General features: G+C 38.4%; 1 protein-coding gene across 1 annotated transcript; it reads right to left on the reverse strand.

Moving 5' to 3' along the window:
* Positions 1 to 2,330: 2,330 nt before the first annotated feature.
* si:dkey-17m8.1 (C-Jun-amino-terminal kinase-interacting protein 4) lies at positions 2,331 to 22,161 on the reverse strand. The gene is made up of 29 exons (XM_053630210.1): positions 22,013 to 22,161; positions 20,994 to 21,110; positions 20,604 to 20,864; positions 19,761 to 19,955; positions 19,475 to 19,595; positions 17,711 to 17,781; positions 17,560 to 17,627; positions 17,156 to 17,210; positions 16,885 to 17,051; positions 16,314 to 16,549; positions 16,145 to 16,202; positions 15,694 to 15,846; positions 14,255 to 14,297; positions 13,837 to 13,964; positions 13,553 to 13,606; positions 12,317 to 12,475; positions 10,801 to 10,927; positions 8,972 to 9,055; positions 8,586 to 8,633; positions 8,136 to 8,277; positions 7,970 to 8,012; positions 7,796 to 7,876; positions 7,647 to 7,714; positions 7,382 to 7,530; positions 5,787 to 5,958; positions 4,846 to 4,959; positions 4,649 to 4,744; positions 4,419 to 4,511; positions 2,331 to 3,464 (listed from the first exon to the last, which is right to left on the reverse strand). Exons 3-29 carry the CDS (start codon positions 20,691 to 20,693, stop codon positions 3,355 to 3,357), a joined length of 2,925 nt encoding a protein of 974 aa, XP_053486185.1. The 5' UTR covers positions 20,694 to 20,864; positions 20,994 to 21,110; positions 22,013 to 22,161; the 3' UTR covers positions 2,331 to 3,354.
* Positions 22,162 to 23,047: the final 886 nt, after the last annotated feature.

Raw genomic sequence — 23,047 nt, forward strand, 5'->3', positions numbered from 1 at the left:
CCAAATTTAACTGAAAACTTATGACCTCTCCAGTTTCAAAATTATTCAACCTCTTCATGGCAAGCATCTTTAATACTCAGTAGAACCATATTTTGCTGTTATGACCTGATGCAACCGAGATGCATAGTTTCTGGCAGCATTCCTGAGGAATCTTAGCCCATTCCTCATGAGCAATGGTCTCCAGTTCAGTAATATTCTTGGGTTTGCATGCTGCAACCACCTTCTTCAAAGCCCACCAGCGATTTTCTATGGGGTTCAAGTCAGGTGACTGTGATGGCCCTGTAGAATCTTCCAGGACTTCTTCTGCAACCAAGCCTTGGTGGAATTTGAGGAATGCTTGGGATCATTGATCTGATGGAAGGTCCAATGACACCCAAGCTTCAGCTTCTTCACAGACGGCATGATGTTTTCTCCTAGGATTTCCTAATACTTCAATGAATCCATCTTGCCCTTCACACGCTGCAGGTTTCCAGTACCAGAGGATGCAAAGCAGCCCCAGAGCATCACCGAGCCACCACCATGCTTGACTGTGGACAGAGTGTTCTTTCTAAATTCTTCTTCCTCCAGACATACCGCTGATCCATCATGCCAAAAAGTTCCAGTTTTGTTTCATCACTGCACAAAACAGAATCCCAAAACTTCTGTGGCTTATTTATATGATTTTATATGCTTTTGTGTCAGTAGTGGTGTACGTCTTGGAGTTCTGGCATGGAGTCCTTCTGCGTTTAGTACGTGCCTTACTGTGCTCACTGAAACCTCAGTGCCTGTTACCACCAGGTCTTGCTGCAGGTCTTTTGCAGTCACTCAAGGGTTTTTCACAACCCGCCTTCTCAGAAATCTGGTTGGAGGCGTTGAGAGCTTCCTTTTTCTGCCCTGCCCAGTTATTTCAATAATTTTTACCCCAGCCAGTTCAGGTATTTCATGTGTTCCAGCTCAAGCACACCTGGTGCAAATAATTAAGACCTTGATTAGTTGCATCAGGTGTGCTTGAGACAACACCTGTTTTGCATATTTGTGCTGTTGGGAAGGATTCTATTCAGGGGGTTGAATAATTTTGAGACTGGACAAATTATTATAAATTGCATTTTCAGTTGAATTTGGGGAAACCACTTGAAGCATTTATTGTGTTTAACTATTTCAATTACTTTTGTTTGATTTGTTCATTGCAAACAGCTGGAAGTCTGTAAATTGACAATAAACCTGATTTGCAATGGCGATTGAATAATTTTGATTGCAATGGTTCCTCTCTCTGTGTCTTGCCCTTGTTCTGTACCCTTTTTTCTGATTCATCTCTTTCCATCAGGCCATTATGTCAGCTGAGAATGAAGAGCTGGGCCATTGTAAGTTCATCCTGGTGTTTGCCATTGTTATGGACCTTCTTGGGATTACTATAGTCCTGATTGGAGTCTTTGTCCCACTAGAAGTTAAAGGTCAAGACTTCGGTGATCTACTGGTCTACTCGGGCTTGGTGTTGGTCCTGATGTCCATGGTTGGCTGGGTTATGTGGTACAGTGGCAACATTGAAGGCTTGAGCTTAGCAAAGGATCTTGGATATAAACGCAATGCTGTGGATCGCCTGGCTCGCTCACTCAGTCGCCGCATACGTAGGAGTCGTCATACAGCATAGGCTGACCTTTCAAGACCTCCAAGAGACTTCTGTTGCTGGAGTATCAAATGACCTTCAATACGCAAATATCCAAGAATAGTACAGGTAGAGTGGTGTGGTTTATTAGTTATCTTAGTTACAAAAGTTCACTGGCTACTAGTTTTACTTGTGAATATTATTTAAAGTTTATATTTAGTTGACTGAGCCAGTAACTAACAACCTGACAGCTTTGTGTTTATTCAGAACTCTATACACATTTCTCTGAAATATGAAGGCAATCTAATCTTATCTAATACCATAAAATGTAATAGTATATATTTAATATTATACAACACGATTAAAAATTGGCATCAAAGGCTTCAAGCACACAATATGTTCATCTGTTGTATCACAGCATGTGAATTTACCTAATGTAAATATGGGAACAGTTCTGGTTTAATTCACTTTGTTGTCCTCTATGTTGTAATGGTACAATTTTACTAGTCCATGGATTAATAATTCAGTAAATGAAGCCCATAACAATTAAGACACAGCATTTCTCATGTGTACACTGCCCAGAATAGCACAACTCTTCCTACATCTTATTTCATGAATTAAATAAATGACGGCTCCAGATAATGACTGCTTTCTAAAGTCAGTATTGTAAATTTATTACCTTTTTTTTTTGCTTTTTGTAAGTGCTTGGGTTACATTATGATTTAAGTAATGTAACTGTAGATTTAAAAATATTAGAATGCATTTTAATAAATATTGTATTTACAAAAGTAAATTAAATTTTAAGAATACAGTCTGACATGTTGACATATGTCAAATTAGTGACTATTTCCAGTTTTCAATAATTAACATTCAAGTGTAGACATATTCTTTCAAATACACTTTCTGAATACTGAAACCCTCATGCAAATCTCTTGAGGCAAATATCACATGTCTCTTTACAAGAATACTAAAGATGTTCCAAGTATTAAAAATATTTTGATCAACCCAGGGTGCATTTCCTAATCCGTACTTACATAACAGATCACATTAAAATCATTCACACATTATATCAACACGGAGCAGATATTTAGATATGCTCTCCATAATGATGGCTGACTTGAGCTCTGTTTGCTCAGACTCATCACAAAGGCTAGTGTGAATTAGCAGCTGTAGCTCACCTGACCATTTTCACATTCATATTTACGTGGTTTGACAATTGTAAATAAACCTGCTAAGAAATTAATTAAAAAGGTCCTTTTACAGAGGATGATGTGGCTCCCAAAATTTCAAGTACAGATACAAGTCTATGAGATGCTCTGTCTGAATGCTCAGAATCATTTTTGCAGCCAACTAGTATGATAGGAAACAAAACATCAGCAAAAAATACAACAGTTACCAAACAGTTGGCTACAGCTGAGTGTCAGAACCGTAAATGAAAAACAAAACTGCACTGCATACATTTGATAGCACACAATATGACAGAAGGCTCTAACAAATATGGCCTTGACTATACCAAAATATTTTATCTTACTCTTTTTGCACCTTTTCTAGCTCATTCATTCTGATTGCAATATAAAGTAATACACATGTCGGTTATCAACAGTCGCGTCACTTAATACCGTTCCTTGTTCTTTCAAAGGCAATAACTTGGAGAAGGGGCGGACACATAAGTGCACAACAAGGCAAACATGTAAAGTGTGCTTCTGAGTAAACAAAAACACTAAATGATAAGTGATATATACATATAAACATATAGACAGAAAAAATGACTATCAAAGGGAGGAGCTAGGAACTGACTGAGTCGGGCTCTGCCAGATGATCACATGACTTCGTTCTGATCTCTGTGGGACAGTCTCACCAAGTCCATCGCTACCTTCATCACCTGTTGAAGTGAAAACAAACACTACATTTATTTATAACTTATTACTACTTTATATACATAGTTGCCAGTTTATCATTTCGTAGATATATAGGTAACCTATTAAACTGACAGCTTGGGTATAGGCTGATAAACTGGAAACTTGGATATTCATTTATACCACAGCACAGTTGAATTCTCAAATCTGATTGGTCAGGAGGTGTTGATTCATTTCTATAACAGCACAGCTCTGACATTAATGCCAGCAGTAACTTTCTCCTTTCCTTCAAAATTGAAGGAAAAATGGATGGAGCAAAATATAGGGAAATATTACAAGAGAACCTGCTTCAGTCTGCAAAAAACCTAAAGCTTGGGAGAACCATCACACTTCAGCAGGACAATGGTCCCAAACACAAGGCCAAATTCAGGAGTGGTTAACAACAGAAATGTGTATGTTCTACAGTGCAAAGTCAAAGTTAAGGTTTGAATCCCATTGAGGATCTGTGGCACTGTTTGAAAATTGCAGTCAAGAAACAACATCCAACCAACCAACAGCAAAACAATCACCGCCAAACAGTGTGCAAAGCTGGATGGAACTCACCCCGACAGATGTAAAACTGCTATTGCAGCAAAAGATGGTTCAACCAAGTACTAGTCTAAATGGGTTGAATACTTATGCAAACAACAAATTTTAGTTTTCATTTTCTTTCTGACTTTAGGGCAACTTTTAAAACTTTAAATAAATAAATAAATAAATAAATAAATAAATAAATAAATAATAATAATAAAAATCGGACTTTTGTAGTGAAATTTATAAAATGAGCACTAAAAGAGCTTACTGTTTCTCAACAAGATTACTGGCTGGAACAATCGCCGGTAAACAATTGTCATTTGTAATCAAAATGAATAACTTAAGGGGGTTGAATACTTTTGCAAGGCACTGTAGAAACATTTGGGAATCAACTGTTGCTGACTCACCAATACGGAAATTGATGTAGCCTTCTCCACCACTGAGAATGAGATGAGAGGTGGAGGCAGAACCTTCTGCTGTAACAGAAGAACCACGGCAGCCTGGAAATATGTCAAGAGCCCATCAAGGAGAAGAGGTCAGGCTGAGACATTTGCACTAGATGAAGTTCTACAACATACAGCATATAATGTGGCACTTCATATTTATGAAACAAGACTGATTTTTGAGAAGGTGTCACCTGGAGCTGAGATGATGAATTTAACTGCTTGACGGTGGCCATGAAAGCACAGGTGAGCTGAAGCTAAAGTGCAATAAGGGATAGACGACTCAGAACCTGTCGGGGCAAAATAATACAAAAAAGAGAACATCACGCAAATGCGACATACTTACCCAGAATGCTTGAACAGCTAAGAAAGATGAAAGAAAAGAACTCACTGAGTGACAATGCGATGGAGAAAATAGCACCATTTCCTGTGCCCACCCATAACCGCCCACTGACCACAGACAGGGCAGAGATTTGAAGCGGTGAAAGGGACAGGAACGCAGTGCCTGGAGGAATGAAAAACAATATAAATATATCTTTTTATGTCTGCTAATAAACTTTTTGTCAAATATGTGTGACGGTCTAGATAAACCTATCAGCTGTTATAGAGGCTGAATTTGGCAAATTATGAAAATTAAGTTGACCCCAAAAAATCTGCCTATAAATAAAGAAAACAAATAAAATGGCTAATAAATTTCATAAGTTTTGATTTACTTTACATCATTGCCTACACTTTCTGCATGTAGAGATCATGTTAGATCAATAAGGAGCCAAATTAACCAACAAAGATGTGATTGCAAAGTGTGCTTTCCTTACTCAGTGAATGTCAAGCTTTGGTAATGTTTTTGGATATATGCATCATAACAAAAACAGTCATACACCTAATACATTTAGTTGATAAACTTTATAAAAACAAGTTGTCAAATATCAGTGATGCACACGCACTGTCCCATACATTGTAAAGATGGCAGGAAAAATTTAAGCAACAAAACTCCCTGAATTACTCAGAGATTATTTCAGCACTGATGTGAGTGAACAGTGCACAGCTGACTCAAGTGCAATGATGAGGGTCCTGTTCCTCAAATGCTTTGACTGATATTTAACTCAAGTGATAAGACTAGAGTGATACTGTTGTGTATAATTCTCAAAGTGATTGCATCTTTTCCATTGTAATGGGTCATACTGTTTTATTTTAATTATTACATATTTAATGAAATGCAAATCAAGTCGATAAATAGCTGTTGTTTTTAGACAACTGGTGTCTTTCAGTGGAGTCAGAAGGGGATCTTTAACTGCTAGTATTATCAATTCACAACATTCTTATAGAACTTGCCTAAAGCTTTGGTTATCATTGATGAAATATCAACTTCCTGTAGTGGTCGGCCAGTTGTCCAATCAAAGAGCCTGAGGGTGGGATCCAGCCGGCAGGAAGCCCAAACTCCACTTCCTGCTGCACACAGGAAGCGAACCTGCTGTTCGCTTCGATGTGACACTGTGAATGATTTCTGCAATGCCAGAAAGAGAAGGAAATATGGGGTTAGAATTGTTGTTTCATAATTCCAGATAAATAGATTATGATCCACAAATAAATGTAGTGAGATTTACAAAAATTAAACAAATTCACAAATGCATTGAATGAGATTCACCACTACATGTTAGTAGTTTTACAAAAATAAATTCACAAATAAATAAAATGAGATTTGCAAATAAATTATTATTATTTTTTTTACAAACATGTTTTTATGTCACAAACACAACTCTGCCTTGCATTCATTTGTGGGTTGTGTCCTGTGCATTTGTGGATCTCACTCCAACCAATCATGTTTTGTTTTACAATCAGGACGGGAACAGAGTCATATTGCACCGAACTCTCATATCATCGAACAGCATCACTGTAACATCTAAAAGAAAACCAGCAACATTATGAGTCATAAATGCACTGTTATAGATGATTGATTTATTCACTGATTCAGTAAGGATTCTTTAGACTGATTCAAACCGGTAACTCCTAAGATTCCTGAGTCTTTTAGCACGGTTCATTTAGAGAATGTAATGATTAACCGGTGAATTGGATGACACTGGTTGTGCTGTGTTTTGGCAGGCTGCCTGTGAGGACAACATTTTCTTGCCAATGTCATCTTTTCCCGATACACACTCAATTTATTGTAAAATCACAACTCAGGTTTCGCCATGGATTCGGTAGTGACGCAGGAAACACTGGTAAAAACACATTCCCTTAAAATAAAGAATTTATGACCCATAATGTTGCTTGTTTTCTTTTAAGCGTTGTTACAGTGATGCTGTTAGATGGTTAGAACCACATACCTGTCGTCATTCCTCCTGATCGACCACAGTGGAGAGCCTTTATAATATGAGAGTTCGGTGCAATATGACTCTGTTCCCATCCTGATTGTAAAACAAAACGTGATTGGTTGGAGCAAGACAATGATACGATTGGTCAGTGCAATGTGGCGGTAATGTGGTGGCTGAGTAGACAGTGGGTGCAGTCCAATTATTTGTGGATTTGTGTGCACACTTGATGCTAGAAATGTTTCAAAATCCACAAATGCGTGCAGCAAAATCCACAACTGCACAGGACACAATCCATAATGCAATGTAGAGTTGTGATTCTGACATATTTGTAAATAAAAAAATTTTTATTTTATTTTCAAATCTCATTTTATTAATTTGTCAATTTAATTTATTTTTGTGAAATTATTAACATTTGTGGATCTCATTCAATGCATTTGTGAATTTTGTAATTTTTGTACATCTTTTTTTTGTAAAACATTTATTCGTGGACCGTAATCTATTTATTTGGAATTATGAAACAACAATTCTAACCCCATAAGGAAAACATCAACTGTAAATTGCTTAAAGTACACACTCTGAATCAGTTCCATGGCACAGCTTCCAGTCTGTACATACCTCCACTTTCCTATTTTGGACATCAATCATCAATACTTTGTTCCAGTATCCCACCCAGAGACAACCACTTTTTGCTAGGCAACAGCGAATGGGCTGCAAAGGAGTTATGCCCAGTGAAAGTACTTCATGAGAATGAAGATTCCATCCACCTAGAAAAGCAAACACTTATCAAACCCGTGTTTAATAACATCCATGGTACCAAACCAAGCCAAAAGTCAGCCCAAAGTGTAAATGCATTAAGACTGAACAAGCGAGGGAGACACACCAGAACTGTAGCTGAAAAATGCAAGCATTCCATTGCTTAATCCAGCAATCACCTGATCTGGTGAGAATCTATGAGGGAAAAAATGTTTAGAAATAATTGTCTGATACATAAAATACATAAAATACAGAATCAGGAGAATGAAAACTCACGTAAGTGAATGCACCCCTTCTGAGAGACTGACTGACTGCAAACATCGCCTCCTAGATCCAGAGGCTGAATGAACAAGCACGCTGATAGACAAAAAAATTTATTTAAAAAAAAAAAAAAAGGTACATAATTTGAATCATTTAAAAATAAATTAGAAACGCATTAGACCTTCATACCCTCCATCCTGTGTTCCAATCCACACAGTCCCAGATGTTTCTCCTGAAGCAAAAGATGAGTAACAGGTGATCAGCAAACAACAACAGACAGTTCAAAGCATACGGACAGAAGCAGATCTTAGACTAAGCAGGAACTATTTTAAGCATGCCTGATGGCTGAACTGACCAGTAGGAGGTACAGCACAAATGCACAGAGCTGGAGAGGTGGGCGGAAGGCTGAACTGATCCAGGATGGTATTGGACCGTGCTGGGTCAATCACTGTGACATCACTACTGGAGGCGGGTCCAGTGATCGCCCAGACAGAACACTGAGATTGGGAGGGGCATGGAATTTGTATGAGAATGAATGTCATGGCATGCGGAAAATGGGTGTTAAAGGTGTTATTAAGGCTTAAATTATAAACATGCCTCAGGATCAGAAAGCACACGCATCAAACTGAGTATAAAAAAAGTTGGTTCTAGATTTGTTTTGCTTCTGCATAATTTGAGGCCTTGTTCATGTAGGAGCAGGTATGTAATTATCCGTTACTGTGATTCCTCTGTAATTATCCAAAACATAGTGACCTGGGCTTAAGTCTGTTGTAAAATAAATAAATAAATCAAGATTTCAACATACGTTCTGTTCTCCTGACACCTCTGGTGGGACTGCTACGGCACAGGTCAGCTACAATAAAGAAAAACATGACTTGGTACACACACATCCAGGCAATGATTGAGCTGTTAGCTACTGATTATCTGAGGAACAGCTAAAATACAAGTTCTGACCAATAACCTAATTCCCAAATTGATAATTGGCTGAACAAGCAAGAGGCCAACTATATATGTAAACTGTCAACTAATATCAATTTTAAGTTATACAATAACTTTCCTAAATCTAATTGTATAAAGTCAAAAATTAAGTAGACAGCACTGGTTGGGTTAAACAGAGTTGATTACAACCTAAACTAGGAGAAAGTGATCAAATATTTAAAAACAATTAATAAACAAAGCTGTGAATCTGACCTTAGCAGAAGCATCTCTTTGGTCAAGCAAACGCAACTGTGTGAGGACAGGCAAGTCTTTAGGCTCCAGAAGCTGCTCAGTGTTCTGGGTCATACAGGCACACACAAAGAGGATTTTGACAAAATCAGAAAATCTACAAACTGATACAAGTATTTTAATAAAATATGACAATGACAGGAAAATGAGGAAGTATCTGAGCTTCACTATATATATATATTTATATATATGACACTTTGCTACAATGTAAAGTAGTGAGTGTACAGCTGTGTAACAGTGTAAATTTGCTGTCCCCTCAAAATAACTCAACACACAGCCATTAATGTCTAAACCTCTGGCAACAAAAGTGAGTACACCCTTAAGTGAAAATGTCCAAATTGGGCCCAATTAGCCATTTTCCCTCCCCGGTGTCATGTGACTTGTTGTATTACAAGGTCTCAGGTGTGAATGGGGAGCAGGTTTGTTGAATATGGTGTCATCACTCTCACACTCCCTCATACTGGTCACTGGAAGTTCAACATGGCACCTCATGGCAAAGAAAACTCTCAGGATCTGAAAAAAAGAATTGTTGCTCTACATAAAGATGGCCTAGGCTATAAGAAGATTGCCAAGACCCTGACACTGAGCTGCAGCACGGTGGCCAAGACCATACAGCGGTTTAACAGGACAGGTTCCACTAAGAACAGGCCTCGCCAGGGTCGACCAAAGAAGTTGAGTGCATGTGCTCAGTGTCATATCCAGAGGTTGTGTTTGGGAAATAGACATACGAGTGCTGCCAGCATTGCTGCAGAGGTTGAAGGGGTGGAGGGTGAGCCTGTCAGTGCTCAGACCATACGCCGCACACTGCATCAAATTGGTCTGCATGGCTGTCGTCCCAGAAGGAAGCCTCTTCTAAAGATGATGCACAAGAAATCCCGCAAACAGTTTGCTGAAGACAAGCAGACTAAGGACATGGATTACTGGAACCATGTCCTGTAGTCTGATGAGACCAAGATAAACTTATTTGGTTCAGATGGTGTCAAGCGTGTTTGGCGGCAACCAGGTGAGGAGTACAAAGACAAGTGTGTCTTGCCTACAGTCAAGTATGGTGGTGGGAGTGTCATGGTCTGGGGCTGCATGAGTGCTGCCGGCACTGGGGAGCTACAGTTCATTGAGGGAACCATGAATGCCAACATGTACTGTGACATACCCTTCAGAGACTGGGCCGCAGGGCAGTATTCCAGCATGATAACGACCCCAAACACACCTCCAAGAGGACCACTGCCTTGCTAAAGAAGCTAAGGGTGAAGGTGATGGACTGGCCAAGCATGTCTCCAGACCTAAACCCTATTGAGGATCTGTGGGGCATCTTCAAACAGAAGGTGGAGGGGCACAAGGTCTCGAACATCCACCAGCTCCATGATGTCATCATGAAGGAGTGGAAGAGGACTCCAGTGGCAACCTGTGAAGCTCTGGTGAACTCCATGCCCAAGAGGGTTAAGGCAGTGCTGGAAAATAATGTTGGCCACACAAAATATTGAAACTTTGGGCCCAATTTGGACATTTCACTTAGGGGTGTACTCACTTTTGTTGCCAGCGGTTTTGACATTAATGGCTGTGTTGAGTTATTTTGAGGGGACAACAAATTTACACTGTTACACAAGCTGTACACTCACTACTTTACATTGTAGCAAAGTGTCATTTCTTCCGTATTGTCACATTAAAAGATATAATCAAATATTTACTGAAATGTGAAGGGTTGTAGTCACTTTTGTGAGATACTGTAACATACATACATGCATGCATACATACAGATGAGGAGAGCAGGCATGCATGTGCAAGTGTGTGCATACCTGTGTGTCAGTGTGAGAAAGAGGCACGCTCCAGCCATGCACCTGTCTTTTTCCCAGAGTTCGCCACACATGAGAGCGGATCTCCCGGTACAGCTCTCTCCTCCTCAGCCTGGGAGATATCGAATCTCTGAGGAGACAGGGAGAGCATCCATCACTGGAGTTCATACTCAAAAGCACTCCATTGCTTGGTGTTGTGAGGAATAAAGAAATTTTTATATACAGTGCTGTGAAAAAGGATTCCTTATCATACTAAATTGTTTTAGAAATGAAAACAGAATCTAAGATAAAACAAAGACAACCAGAGAAAATACAAAATACATTTTTTAAATGATCAATGTTATTGAAGCAAAAACGTTATCCAACACAAACTGGGCCTGTGTGAAAATGTATTTTCATGTATTGTATTGTATTGGGGAATAGTTACTAATTCCCCAAATCTATGAAACTTCATTCATAATGGGGTTCAGCTGGACTAGACACAACCAGGCCTGATTACTGCAAACCCTGTTCAATCAAATCAACACTTAAATAAAACTTTTTCCAACAGCATGAAGTTGTAAATTGCCCAGTAACACATTATGCCAAAGTTAAAAGAAATTCCAGAAATGAAATCATTGAAATACATCAGTCTGGGAAGGGTTACAAAGGTATTTCAAAATCTCTGGGACTCCAAAGAACCACAGTGAGAGCCATTATCTCCAAATGGAAAAACTTGGAAAAACACAGTAGTGAACCTTCCCAGAAGTGTCCGACCTTCCAAAATCCCTTCACGAGCACAGCAACTACTCATCCAGGAAGTCACAAAAGAGCCAAGGACAACATCAAAGGAACTACAGGCCTCTTTTGCATCAATTGCAGCAAAGACACCTTGATGATAAAACGTTTTGAGAGAATATTCTGTGGATTGATGAGTCGAAAGTGGAACTGTTTTGAAGATAGTGGTCCCGTTACATCTGGCGTAAACCAAACACAGAATTTCACAAAAAGGACATCACATCTATGGTCAAGCATGGTGGTGGAAGTGTGATGGTGTGGGGATGCTTTGCTGCTTCAGGGCCTGGGCAATAATTGAGGGAAACATGAATTCTGCTCTCTACCAGAAAATCCTAAAGAAGAATGTCCAGTCTTCAGTCTGTAAGATGAAACTCAAGCGCAACTGGATTATGCAGCAAGACAATGGTCCAAAGCGTAGGAGTAAATCCTAGTCCTAGAAGTAAGTAAAGGATCTCCAGTTATCGGAAGCGTTTAGTTGCAGTTATTGCTGCTAAAAGTGGCACCACCAGATTTTAAGTTTGCTTCAAAATAAATAAATAAATAAATAAAAACTGTATTGTGTTTACTCAGGTTGCATTATGTTTGAAGATCTAAAGCTCTTTAGTATGAGATATACAAAAAAAACCCCAGAAGAAATCAGGCAATCAAATACTTCTTCACAGCACTGTAATCCATAAAATAAATTAGTAAAGCTGAACAACTGCATCCATAACCATGAAAAATAGAGAAAAATCCTGCATACTCTGTCTGGGACACACTGACAGATAACTTATGAGGCGAGCCCACTGGTGAGGAAGTGGGAGGGGGCACAGGAAGGGCCAAAGCAGCTTGAGCCAAAGCAGCTGGTGCCAAAGCAGCTGGAGCCAGCTGGTCCTTTGTCAAACCAAGAAAACGGTTAAACCTGTGAAAGACAAACACCAAAATAATACTCACTAAAACACTCACAGGCTTACTGATGGCAAATCAATAAATTATTAACACCCTTGTACCACATGCAATGAGTGATATTTTTCACTATTCAGATGGCAGTGTTTCATTTTTCATATGTTTTCAAAATTATTTAAATATTAACGACAGCCTTACAAAATAAAGCTTTTTCTGGCGTGAATAACAGCACTAAGCCTCTTCCTGTAATGTCTAACAAGGTTGGAGACACTTGTAAAGGGATCACTCCTCTGTGTAGAATATTTTAAGCACCTTTATATTCTTAGGTCTGTGAACTCTTCAATTCAGAGGTCGAATCTGCAGAGTAGAAGGTTGTCCATTCCTCCATGCAGAACCTATACTATGCTTAGATTGGTGCACATGGACCTCAGGTTTTCATTAGGGTTCAAATGCAAAACAGTGATTTTGCATACTGGCAACCCTTTTTGTATTGATATGGCCAGGTGCAGTGGCAACCAGGATTTTGGTTAAAATCTCCTGGTATTTAACAGAATTTGTGATGGAATCAGTCTACACAAGAGTCCCTACACCACCAATCACAAAACAGCCCAAGCACCAAAGCTCCTCTACAAATTTTTTATTTTTCTTCTCATATGACCACAACCTATAAGTGGTTTTTCAATGACACTTGGTGAAGTTCAGGCACTGAATCATGTGCATTTCTCTCCAGCATTATGCATCTAATAGTTTATTTCAAGACAAGGTTCAAAGACTCATTTATTCTGAGCAATTCTGAAAATGTTTTAAGTTTGATATTGTCATGAATGGGGTTTTTTTTTTTTAAGTATCCATATATGTATATGTTTTAATTACTTGGCATCTATTTTAAATATTCTTTAAGGCTGTCAATATTTTTTTTTTTTCATTTTTGAAAGAAAACACAAAATACAACAGAATGTTTGTTAGAGGAAAAATGTTTCTCCTGTTTGTGAAAAAAAAAAAAACCCCACAATAGACAGGATTTAAATTTTTCCATGACTCATTAGAAACTCCAGAGTTGACTATATAAAAGTAGGTAAAAAATATTTCAAACCTCTTCCACACACTGCTCTTCTTGTCATCTGGGATCTTTTCATTCTTAGTAACTCTTTAAGAGAAAAAAAACACAAGGTAGTCCATGTAAAAAATAAGTCAGGTTTATCCAATTGCTTCAGAAAAGAATTAAATATTAGAATATGCAGATGAGCACTTATTCTGAGATTCCTATTGCATGAACTCAGGACTAATACTTATGTTCACGCTCTGTGCAATATATTCTGCTATCCGAATGAGCACAGCAGATGAACATAGTATCACGGCAGATATAGCTGAACAGACCCATGAGCCTGAGTCCGCCGAAGAGCATCCTGTAGTTCAATCAACCGCTCTTTATACTGGTTCTTCTCCATGACCACTCGAGCCATCTCTGAACGAGAGAACCGACGGTGTGAAGTAGGCAAAGAAGCCTGGTGGGGAAAGGAAAAACAAATAGCTGGTATCAGGTATTCATTTTGTACTAAATACAAGACAGACAATTATAATAGTAGCACATTATGGTTGATAGTCCATGGCAAGTTTCAAATCCTGCCCATACTTTCACCCTGTTCCAGCTCTTATTACACCTGAACCAGGTGATCAAGGGTTGTAGAACTTTGATCTCCTTGCTTGGCCTTATGTTTGGTAAGGATATGGGCATGAAAAAGATAAGAACTGTTTTGGCAACCACAATTCAATATATAGATGAACACAAACTTACGTCAGAGTCCTCAGCCTGTGCTGCTTCCAGTTCTTTGCGGAGCCTATGAGAATAAAAATACAACACATGCAATAGCATAACATGAGAGAGAGAGAAAGAAATACAGAACATGAAGAAAAAAAAAACAAACTATAAAGGCATGCAGGGTTCCAGACCCAGCTATTAAGCCTCACCCCCTCAATCACTTGAATTTTATGGTATTTAAAGCTCCGAGTCTACCAGAGAGCTTAGATTAAAAAACAAAAGCACACGCTTTCCTCAAATCACCCTTATTCCACATGTATGTCTGGCATATCTACTACAATATCTAATACATATCTAAACAGTTCAGAAGGAGTGGGTAAGAAAACCAGCTGAAAAGGGCTTTAGAATTGACAGGCAGCTTTGTTGACGATAATAAGGAAAACCAATTTTTCTTTTTGTGAACTCTATGGATTTTAGAAAAAAGTTACGTTTGTGAAAAGTGAAATATTGACTTTTTTTTAAAAAAAAAAGGTGTTTCCCTTTATCAGCTCTTTTGCAGCATGGTGGACACACGTGCGTTTAAAAAAATTTTAATATCATGGAAAAGTACATTTTTTTCCGTAATTTAATTCAAAAAGTGGGACGTTCATATATTCTATATTCATTACATGCAAAGTGAAATATTTCAAGCCTTTTATTTTAATCTTGATGATTACGGCTTACAGCTCATGGAAATCAAAAATCCAGTATCTCAAAATATTAGAATAAAAAAATTTATAATACAGAAATGTCGACCTGAGAAGAGCTCTAATCAGATAATTAACTCAAAACACCTGGAACAACTGTCCCAACTTTTTTGGGAACGTGTTGCATGCGTGTCGCATTTTGTGCTTACTCAGGTTGTTTCATCTTAGATTTTGTTTTAATTTCTGAAACAATTTAATACGAGATACACACAAAAACAGAAGAAAAAAAGTCAGGAAAATACTTTTCTGGCACACAGCACTGTAGCTCTAGCAGGAAATGTGAATTTCTATTAAAAACTACAGTAAGCCTACAAGGATCTTCATTTCTCCTTTTTAAAATAGATTTCTTTGAATGGCAGGAGTCACTGGCAAATAGTTTCATATAGCACATGTACATATTGTATTAGCTTGCCTGTCAGAAAAAGCATGGTGAATCATGTAATCTATCCATTTGTACTTTCATATGCTGCAAGTAGAATGCATTACGATAAGTTATTACTATAAAAAAGCACCCACAGGGCCCTAATAAAAAAATAGAAACTATACTAGGATTATTCCCCCAAAATCGTACCATGCTATACTTTTATATTTGTATTCTGAAATTTAGTTCTTTAATATGAAAGTGATTTATAATCTAGAAACAGGACCTGAATTTCAGAAAGCATCACAGAAAGAGGAAACGTTGTTAATGAACCTGAAAAGCGGAACAAAACTAATAGTGCGCTTTACCTTTTGGTCTCCTCTTCCATCTCCTTGGTTCTGCTCTCCAGTCGGTTAATGGTTTCCTGACAGGAAGTGAGCTCCAAGTTCAGAGCAGACCTCTCATTTGTCAGTTCCTCGACACGAGAAATAAGAGCCTTACGAGCAGCATCTACCATCTCACTAAAAAGAGAGAAAAAAAAAAAATCGCAGCTGTATTGTGTTATACACAATAAACAAAGAGCTACAAACATTACTCTTAAACTCAGAAGTGTCCTTAAAGCACCAACATGCATCAATCTTTAATATATATTATGATTCTCATGGTCAGTTACTCTAATGGTTCATGATTTTAAATAGTGAAAAAGACACCTTATTAACAGGAATGATTTAAAAACCTCAAGCTCACACCAATTTTTGCATCTATAAAAGTGTTCTGCAAAATGCCTTTGCAACTTAAAACAAGCAAACAAGATCTCACTGGGTATGTTTCAGTTCCTCATACTGTGAAAGAATCTCCTCAAACTGGACTGTGCTGCCTGCAAGGAAACCACACAGAGCAGAGAAACCACACCCACGTATGACATGACTTTTCGTAATAATCCAGCTCTAAGAAACTACTAATCCCAGCACGCATGCTTTAAACCTACCTCTCACACTGACTCCATGGTCCACACTCTCCACGTATTCCTGACTGAGTTCTGAGAGCTCAGAAAACACAGAATCTGTGTTCCTCATCTCCCACTCCAAACTGTCCAAGTCCTGTTCTTTTTCCTCTTTTTCATCTTCCTGATTGCTTTCCTCTTCATCCTCACCTCTTGTCTCCGGTCTGACCTCTTCCTCTAGACTGCAGGCTGGTTCTCCACTCTCTGTTCGAAGGGGAGTGCTGAGCAATAAAACAAACAAAACAAAACAAAACAGCAGACTTAATAGCGGTGCATATGTCATTCATAATCCAGATTCAGACCTGAAAAAAATCAATGTAATCAAGATAAGACATGAGCTGCTGCTACTGCTTAATAGTAACTAGATTCTAGAATCTGCAGTTCATAGAAAGAAGGGTCTTTATTCCAGTCAAAATGATGTAGAGAGCCAGAAATCAATCAAACAGAAAAAAAAGAACAGAAAGTGGGACATAATTATTAAATTAGAGAGAAAGAAAGGAAGAACAATGTAATTAACTAACTAAATGAACCTATAGTAGCTAATTGCACATTATACCTTGCTTCAACAAGGCCCTGCAGCTGAGCCAGCTCTGGAGTAGAACTTATGATGTCATTGATAAAAAATGAATTATTTATAGTTCCAGTTTCGTTCACTTTAGTGTCTGTGGAAGCTGGAATTTCTGATATTTTGGCATTGGAGGCAACTTCAGGCGTCACCTCACACTATATAGACAAAGAGAGGAGAAAAAAGAAAGTCTTGTGTGAAAAACACTGCATCGTGTAAAACGTTATGTTGCTTCAAGTCATTATACAATGCCTAATGTTACCTGGATGGCTGCATTTTCGTCAGGTGGCTCTGTACTTTTGGAGCGAATGCGATTTCTACAACATAACACGCATAATACACACAATGTAAAATGTGAACAATGTTAACGCTGATTGTATGGGGCACTACATATAACATCGGACGCATCATAATAGGAAAATTATTTACTATTCCACACTGGCTGAGATGACAGAAAATGTTTTCTGTTGTTCTAACAAGTCACGTAGTAACACCTGATTGCGGCACACAATAAATCACACATGAAATGATGACATACATGACTAGCATATGCCTGTACCTTCATACCTAATACAAAACACACAGAATGGTGCAAGAACAAAACATTCTTAGGAGAAAAAGGATAATCAGTGGTGCTAACAGACAAATTAAGGTATTATGAAATACCTTAGAGGGGATCCTTCTCTCTCCAACTCCTTTTTCTTTTCCAGCAGATCCCGATATGTCAGGACTAACTGGATTTACAGAGAGACAGAGAAAGGCTGATGTGCTGAAACATGCTTAGTGCTAAATGACATGGGAAAAGTAACATACTGACCTTGCTATGTGTGTGTTTCAACGTGTTTAACTCTCTGCCCAGACTGGTTCTCTGCTCCTCCAAAGCCACCACTGAAGAAAACAGAACCACCCGATATGTAAAGAAACTACAAGGAATATTAAGGTGTAAATTTGTTATGTAAAATGGGATGAATGTGATCATGTTTACATTTCGAAATGCCAGTGGCGTGCTGACAAAATGGAAAAGCATGAACATTCTAGCTTGACATACTGTATAGCTATTCCACTGAAGGCTATTAGAAGCAACATGTAGACGGAATATGAGGTCTCTGGGACAGAGTCAGGATCTTTGAACCTAAAACAATAATACAATTCTAAATATTTTAAAGGGATAGTTCACTCAAAAATGAAAATTCTGTCATCAATTACTCACCTTCATGTCCTTTCAATCCCATAAGACTTTCATTTATATTCAGAACACAAATAGACATGTTTAATGAATCCTGGGAGATTACTGTCTCACTGTTTACAGTCCAGTAACCAAAACTTTCAAACTCCAAAAAGTTCATAAAGGCATCATAAAAGTAATGCGTTTGACTCCAGTGGTTTAATCCCAATTTTATGAAGCGATACGAATGCCTTGTGTGCGCAAAAAAACTGAAAATAACTCTTTATTTGCAAAATATCTTCACTTCCGCATTGATCTCCGATGCGTGTTCACGAGAGAACCACAATGCATGCGTGTTGTGTTGACGCAAGAGCCGACAAAAAAAGATGTCCGCGAGAGCGAGTCCTCCTATGTCATCTGTGGACATCTCTGTTACAATGATTGCTCTATGTAACTCAGTTTGTGTACAGAGTCTTCCTCTGCTATAAACAATGCAGCGCTTCCGGGTCCCGTTGATACCAGGGCACCCGAAAGCGGAGGAGTTTTTAACGGCTCTCGCGTCAACACAACACGCATGCGTTGTGGTTCTCTCATGAACGTGTATCGGAGATCTATGCAGAAGTGAAGATATTTTGCGAATAGAGAGTCGATTTTCTTTTTTTTTTTGCACACACAAAGCATTCGTATCGTTCCATAAAATTGGGATTAAACCACTGGAGGAGTCACATGGCTTACTTTTACGATTCCTTTATGAACTTTTTGGAGCTTGAAATTTTGGTTACTTGAACTGTAATTGGAGGGACAGAAATCTCTCAGGTTTCATAATAAATGTCTCAATTTGTGTTCCAAAGATGCACGAATGTCTTTTGGGTTTGGAACGACATGAGGGTGAGTAATTGATGACAGAATTCTCATTTTTGGGTGAACTATCCCTTTAAAATCCTCATTTTAATTAGTGATTCTACCAAGTGACCAGCAGAAAAGCATTCACCCTATTCTCAGACTGCAAGTTTAAATGCCATATACCACTGGTGTTCATGAGGCTGGGAGAGACAGATTGGCAGTGCTCTCCGGGGGGGTGGGGGGCGGGGAGTGGCATTATTCTTCCTCTGTCAATCAGAGCGATACTAGCCAATCGTTGGCATCTGTGAGCTTGTATGCAGAAGAGGGCAGTTAGTGGTTTCATCTAAGTGTTTTTCAGCTGCACTGTGACACAGCAGGGGCAGCAGTTTGAAGAGTTGCTATCGCTGGCTTTAGTTAACTTAATGGAAGCATGTGCTAGACTTCACTGTCTCTGGTTAGTAGCTGTTGTGTGATAGGGAAAAAAGTTAGTGGTTAGTAATCGGCAAACCCTCAAACTCTGAACTGCTGTGGCCGCCTAGCACTAAAGTACAGGCTTGGGAAAATGGACCTTACTCTGATCAGCTTGCTCTCTGGCTTTCTTCTCCAGGTCTCTTTCTCGCTTCTCTCGCTCCTTGTCTCTTCCACGCATTGCCCTCCTCTCCTGCTCAAACTGATCATCTAACTCCAAATAGCGCTGCAGTGGTGAGAGAGTAAATAGATGCACATAGGCATTTCTTTAAAAAGATATAAAACAAAGTATCCTGGTTATGCATAGAATAGATAGAAAATAAGTTGAATCTTTAGCAAAAAGATTTAACTCATCTTGAAGTGTTTAATCCAGTACAAATTCTGAACTCACCTCCTGGCTCTCCCTCCGCAGTGTTCTCTCTCTCTCATACCTCTCCAGCAGCTCTTCCCTCTCTCCTTTCTCCTTCTCCACGGCCTCTTCGCGCTCTCTCAGCTGAGCCCGACAGCTGGCGAGCCCTTCAAGAACCCACACCAAGATGGGCAGCAGTGATTCAACCACATCTGCTCCATGAGTCTCCACAACGGACTACACAGTAATAAGAGGTAGAGAAATATATATATTATATATATATATATATATATTATATATATATATATATATATATATATATATATATATATATATATATATATAATATATATATATATATATATATATAAATATAAAAATATATATATATATATATATAAAAAATATATATATATATATATATATATATAAAAAATATATATATATATATATAAAAAAATATATATATATATATATATATATATATATATATATATATATATATATATATATATATATATATATTTTTTTTTTTTTTTTTAACATATAGCAAAAATATGAGGAAACACAAGGTGCTGTGGACATATCCTTTATTTACAGCACATGATGAGATATATATATTTTGCCTAGTTTGAATCTCTTATCTTCATGCACAGCCGTAAGGACAGGAAGTGCAGTTCACTACATCTGGGACTCTTTAATGGCACAAAGCTACATTTCACTTCCTTTATGAAAAGATGGCAAAGCAATGGTGTGTGAATACTTAATACAGTACTTAGCAAAGCATTCATCCATTTCATGCTTTCATAATTACAGGCTTTGGTTGTTGGACATCTCAGCTTAGTCTGGTATGTGACATGAATGTGTAGCATTGTGACTGATTACCTGGAGTTCAGAGTACAATTTTCCCGCCTCCTCGCTTACGATGTCTGGGTCCAGCTCCAGGTCTGCCACCAAAGTTTCTCCACACTCCATTTCTTTTTTACTTATTTTTTTTTTTAATTTTCGTCTCAGTCAATATCTGATTCCTGTATTTCACTTAACCTCCATAAACAGCTGCTTTCCCCCCCCAGGAATTCCCTTCCCTCCGTAACTTACATCGTCTTGGCCTCCATTTCGGTCACCTCAACATGTTCTACCCTTCAACTGTGGAGTGTAAGCAGAAGACAGTACGTCCACAAATACATATCTGTATTCCTAACTCTTTAGCTTACATAAACACTCAATTAATACACCTAGGTGATAAAGGTGCAGAGTACTTTCACACACTTCTACCTCATTCATTCCAGTGTTACTAAATAAACACATACAGGATTCCACGAGAGATCCAACAAGCTGCTTTTTATACTGAGACAGGCTTAACTAATGTCTGGTGGGGTTTCGGTGTCCATTCTGGAAAAGAGGAAGAAAATTATTTCCTTTACTCATCATACCAAGATTGTAATTTCCTGCCTGTACAATTGAATCTTTATTTTGTAAACATGAATAGCACAAATGTTTCTAAACAGAGGACTTAATATATGGGTATGGAAGATGCTTAATCTGGCTGATTTAGCATTGAAATAAAGTGAGCATTCAGTTTGACAGTTTCATAGCCTCCAAATTAGTGGTTCTCACAGATGAGAGGTTGTGACACACAGGCAGTGGATGATTGAATTTATTTATTTTATTTTATATGGCTCCAGTAAAAATTTGCTAAAATATTATTATTATACACCTTTAAACATTGAATATGAATGTGTGTATAGTTGGATTATGGTCAGAAATTTGTACTGAGGGGGTCAGTTGAAGGGGTCCATAGGTGAAAAGGTCTGAGAACCGGTTCTAAATGATTCTCTGGTGAACTAAATAAAATAAAAAAGCAATATTACCAGATTGGGTGTAGGATACAAGGGTGAAAGTGTAGACTACATTAAACAGCCTAACTGCTACTACTGTCAGAGTAAACACACTGAGAACTGGCTTTGTTGACAAGTCGTATGATCTTACTGTAAGATGATAATTTTCTCAGGTAACAGCCATACCAAAGACAGAAACATTAACAACAGGTGGATTAAAGACTTCAAATATAACTGTCGGCACATTAATAAACAATACCTCATATACAGAGGACACCATGTTCTACAGTGAGACACGACAGGGCCTAAGTGTATATAAATATCCCAAACAGAAGTATATGGACACAAGACACCTTGAAAACTCAACGGCTGTTTTCCTCGCTTTCACTCAACCGGTCGTTAAGTATAAGTCGAAATAAACATACAGTTAAAATAAACAGAAAAGTCTGCTCTCACCTGAAACTGTTATGGAGACTTGGGTATAGCGAGCTGTCTTCTTCGTCTTGGTGGATTTCCAGTCGCTAGCTTGATAACGATATCAATTACTCTGAAGCAGGTTAGAGAAAGGGCGTGGAAATGAAAGTAATAAGCGTGGCAGTCGTCAGGTCATAACCAATTAGATTAAAGGACCTGAACTGTGTAACCAATCATGGCGCTGGGAGGGCTGGAAGAGGCGCGCCTTTAGGGAGTAGAAATAGAAGGGGGGGATTGGCCTTTTCCGAAACTTGAATCTGGACACGTGACGAGAAGCTGTCATGTGATGCGGGTCCAGGAAAAGTTAAAACCTCGCAAAATGCTTTGCATTCCAAATGCTATCTAGCAACATTAAATGAACGTTCAAAGGTCAAACTTTGAAGGCTACTTCCTAAACATGTTGTCGTCTTCTGAGTTGACCTTTAAATGTATTTGGCACTGAGTTGCCCCAACAGTGTCTTTCACAAATATCAGGTTTCAGCAGGTCGGAGATTACACGACTGGAAAACATCAACCCAGTGGACTATTTCGTTTTCGTTTTTTTGTAGTGTGTTAAATCAGGTGCTGCTTTCAGCATGAGTCCACAACCTAACTAAACTACACAAGTCTTTAACGTTTATCTCTTAATAGTTATCAATAATGAGGAAACCTGCTTAAGTCATACAAAGTGCGAACTAGTACTCCTAAGTGTTGGAGTGTAATAGAAGCTGTATTAGGTAATGGCTTGCAGTTACAGCACCAGCAAACACCCACTTCACACCCAGACAAGGCAAACTCTATAACCATGATCACACAGTTACTGGGAGAGATATGACTTCAGAGTATGTCAACAGTTAGCAGGTGAAATGATTCCTAACGTTTCTAAACATAGTGCTTGACCTACTTTTACAGTTTCCAGGTTGAAATAATACAGTACACATTATGAACCTTGTTGAATAATGCAGCTTGGTCTGATGAGCTAACAGCTGCTAAAACACAGACCGAGCTGCTCAAACTGGTAAACTGTCTTTCACATGT

Source organism: Ictalurus furcatus, chromosome 1 (genome assembly GCF_023375685.1).
Source record: "Ictalurus furcatus strain D&B chromosome 1, Billie_1.0, whole genome shotgun sequence".
Taxonomy (NCBI): domain Eukaryota; kingdom Metazoa; phylum Chordata; class Actinopteri; order Siluriformes; family Ictaluridae; genus Ictalurus; species Ictalurus furcatus.

Excerpts from the sequence above, each read along its gene's own strand:
- si:dkey-17m8.1 (XM_053630210.1), bottom strand. The coding sequence starts at position 20,693 with ATGGAGTGTGGAGAAACTTTGGTGGCAGACCTGGAGCTGGACCCAGAC. Across the intron at positions 13,607-13,836 it reads CGGCGGACTCAGGCTCATGG|AGTTACTAAGAATGAAAAGA; the intron begins GTCTGTTCAGCT and ends TTTCTCTTAAAG. Across the intron at positions 4,745-4,845 it reads CTCCATCGCATTGTCACTCA|GTTCTGAGTCGTCTATCCCT; the intron begins GTGAGTTCTTTT and ends TTGCCCCGACAG.